The sequence below is a fragment of the Juglans microcarpa x Juglans regia genome, chromosome 7S (genome assembly GCF_004785595.1).
Source record: "Juglans microcarpa x Juglans regia isolate MS1-56 chromosome 7S, Jm3101_v1.0, whole genome shotgun sequence".
Taxonomy (NCBI): domain Eukaryota; kingdom Viridiplantae; phylum Streptophyta; class Magnoliopsida; order Fagales; family Juglandaceae; genus Juglans; species Juglans microcarpa x Juglans regia.
The window spans coordinates 828,507-831,601 of record NC_054607.1 but is presented as its reverse complement, the minus strand read 5'-3'; the positions used below and the strand labels follow the sequence as shown (position 1 = coordinate 831,601).

The 3,095-nt window shown below is 31.5% G+C and overlaps 1 protein-coding gene across 1 annotated transcript; it reads left to right on the top strand.

The window, feature by feature from the left end:
- The first annotated feature begins 312 nt into the window (after positions 1 to 312).
- LOC121240973 lies at positions 313 to 1,450 on the top strand. Its single transcript, XM_041138493.1, has 3 exons — positions 313 to 587; positions 954 to 1,049; positions 1,164 to 1,450. The coding sequence occupies exons 1-3, from the start codon at positions 498 to 500 to the stop codon at positions 1,323 to 1,325; spliced, it is 348 nt and encodes a 115-aa protein (XP_040994427.1). The 5' UTR covers positions 313 to 497; the 3' UTR covers positions 1,326 to 1,450.
- The last annotated feature ends 1,645 nt before the right edge of the window (positions 1,451 to 3,095 follow it).

Below are 3,095 nucleotides of genomic sequence, written 5' to 3'. Positions count from 1 at the left end.
ATGTTCAAATAGAGTAGATAAAAGCCTAACATTGGTAATGTAAAACTAGGGGCTAGAAGATTATAATTAATACTCTTGATGTTTGTCTGTAGGTTGACTTCATCCTCGACTGAACCAAGAAGAACCAACGTCATACGGTTACAAAGACACTACGCAAGTAGTTTACATATTCGCTATGATTTACATAGAACCTACAAGCAATATGAGAGCAATGAAGAAGCACTTGTAAATGTGCCACCATTGGTGACACCAGCCACTTGGGTAAAGTTATGTGCTTAATATTCAAGCGAGAATTTTAAGGTAAGTTGGCAGTCGTATACTTAATTAACATGTTGTGGAATTTTTTTGGTAAAATAGTCACCTATATTAAATGTTTGTTAGAACGGTTAGTTTTTGTTAAAATAGTCAACTGTATCCACTTATGTTTTTAGTCATATAATCCTCTTGACACCTCTACATTCAATGGATGTATATCATGTCTTGTGTGACTGCAGCGGATGTTTGAACGAAATAAAAGTAATAGGGAGAAGCAACAAAACAATCACACGGCTGGACGAAGGTCATTTGTGCGGCTAATGGAGATGAGGGTAAGTCTCCATTTTGATTGCAAGATGTTACATTGACTGTATGTAGCATTATTATTTCTTTGTGCTAATTGATATGTTAGACTTCTTCAAGGTTGTGTATTTCCTTTGTGTTTTCTATATATCAATGACTAATATAATTACTTGCACATTTAGTTATGAAAAAACATAAAAAATACTCAATAATCGTTATTGTTTGTACTTTGTAAGTCTAATCCCAACAATTAATTTGATAGCTTGAATGAGAGATTTCATGTAAATTTGAGTCGACCATTGTGAACGCTAGCTACTTGTACTCCTTTAATTTGTACTCCATAATGGTGTTCATATATTCAATCTAAGCTAGTGTGTAATTTACTTTATTTGTAGTCTGGGAATGAGGAGAATTCGGTTGATTTCTTTGAAGAAGTCAGGTGGTCAAAGAAAAATGACAAATTTGTGACTCTCATGATGAAAGAGAAATATGTGAGTGTTAAAGAAAAATCCCGTGATGCTTGAGATAAATCAATTTCCATATTTTTAATGCTTAGTACATATTACAAGCACCTAACAAGTGTGACGTTTTCCAATGGTTGATAGAATGAGATGGCAGCAAAGATGGCAGAGCTAGAGCTTGAGAAGCAGACTAAAGAGGCTGCAACAACAATATTTAAGGAAGTTTTGGGCCACAAGCTAGGGTATGTACGGGGTCTCGGCGAGATGGTTATTTCCGAGTCATCTAGACAATCAACTAATGCCTAAATAGCAGAATTAACTGAACGTGTAGAAAGAAGTGAGAAAGAAGCTGCACATTATAAGACTTTACGTGATGACTTACGAGCGAATGTCATGCTAGTAATGGAGAAACAAGTCGAGTACGACAAGTTTATGGAAATATATGAGTTAGAGAGGTAGACCTAGGGAGAGTCTCATAGAGAGACTAGGGGACTTGCATAGCTGGTTACTAAACTTGAGGGTAACAATATTTTGTGAATTTTGATAAGGAGATGAAAGTTAAAGTATTATAGCAACAAAATGTCTCTCATATCTCCAGAGCCTTCTCTTTTGTACATCAGTTACATGTGTGGGGTAGGTAGTATATTTTTGGTTGTAAGGATATTTTGTAACTTCTATCTGGCGATGTACGTTGCTCTTGCCACCAACATGCATATTGGAAGTTCTTGGTCATCAATGTACAGTGAAACTACTATAGCAAGGTAAGTTATCAGTACATGCGTAGCCTTTTAATAATATTATTAGTACATGACTGACCTGTAGATACCATGTTTCTTGTTCTTACATTGTTGCTTTTTATGTATCTTTTAACATCTATATGACCAAGAAAAAATAACTTGTTTCATCATTATTCTCTTAATTTTTTCTGTTTTGTCAATGAAGTTACTGAATGCGAGATATCATAGAGGAAATCACCTTGGGTGAGTGCAGCAGACTTGGTATTTACCAGTTCCAATAAGCACAAATTATGTACTTCTCATATAAAAAATCATAATTGCATATGATTTTTCACTTGTATAATCTTCATCTTTTTGGTGCATACTTTGTTTGGCAGGATCAAATTGCCAAGTGATTTTGTTCACATTGGGTACTGTGATTTTAGAAGCTAATTTTATACCAGACTAAAGAGCTAGCATACGTAGAGACTTTCTGAAATTATCTCGTTAGTCTTTTGAGAGCATTGACATTGGATTAGCCGAATGCTTTTTCATCTTCAAATTTAGCAACTATCATCTATATTTGCTCCACATTGAATTAGCTAAATTATTTTCATCTAAGATATAAGCTACCATAAATTCATTCTTCTTTTCAAATGTGAAAAGAACTATAGCAAGTCTAAAAGTATTTTTTTAGATTATTATATTATAAATATGAGATTTTTATTTACATATAAGATTTTACCATCTATATACATATGAGATTATTATATTATAGATTGTTGGATTGTGAAAATGAAAATGAAAATGATTGTTGGAGGTTATTGAAAATTATAAAAATAAAATAAACAAGTAATTAACAAAATATAAAAAAAAAAATTATTATTATAAAGAGTGTGATAACTAATCTAATATAGATTTCAAATTTTGAATGATTAGCTAAAAGTAAAAAAGCTATATATTAGTAAAAATTTGAAGAATATGATAGTCAATCCAATGCTAATGCTCTAAATCATGTAAAAGGTAGCTCCAATTTCAGGTGAGACCCTTTTATTAATTGTCAGAGAGTTTCAACGTGTTCTATATATGTACATAATATATATATATATATATATATATGTATGTATAATTGGTTATTTTATTTAGAGATGCAAAGAAAAAAGAAGAGATGCTATCTTTTAATGCAAATAAAAATAAAATGCTACAAATATATCATTGGTTTTAATTTCCAGATTGATATTAATTAATGTGTGTTGATCGTGATCATTCACTAGGATTGTGGCCAAGTTTTACTAGAATTGTGGTTGTACTTATATAATCTCTTATATTATATATAGAGAAACATAGGTTTTAATTTTCA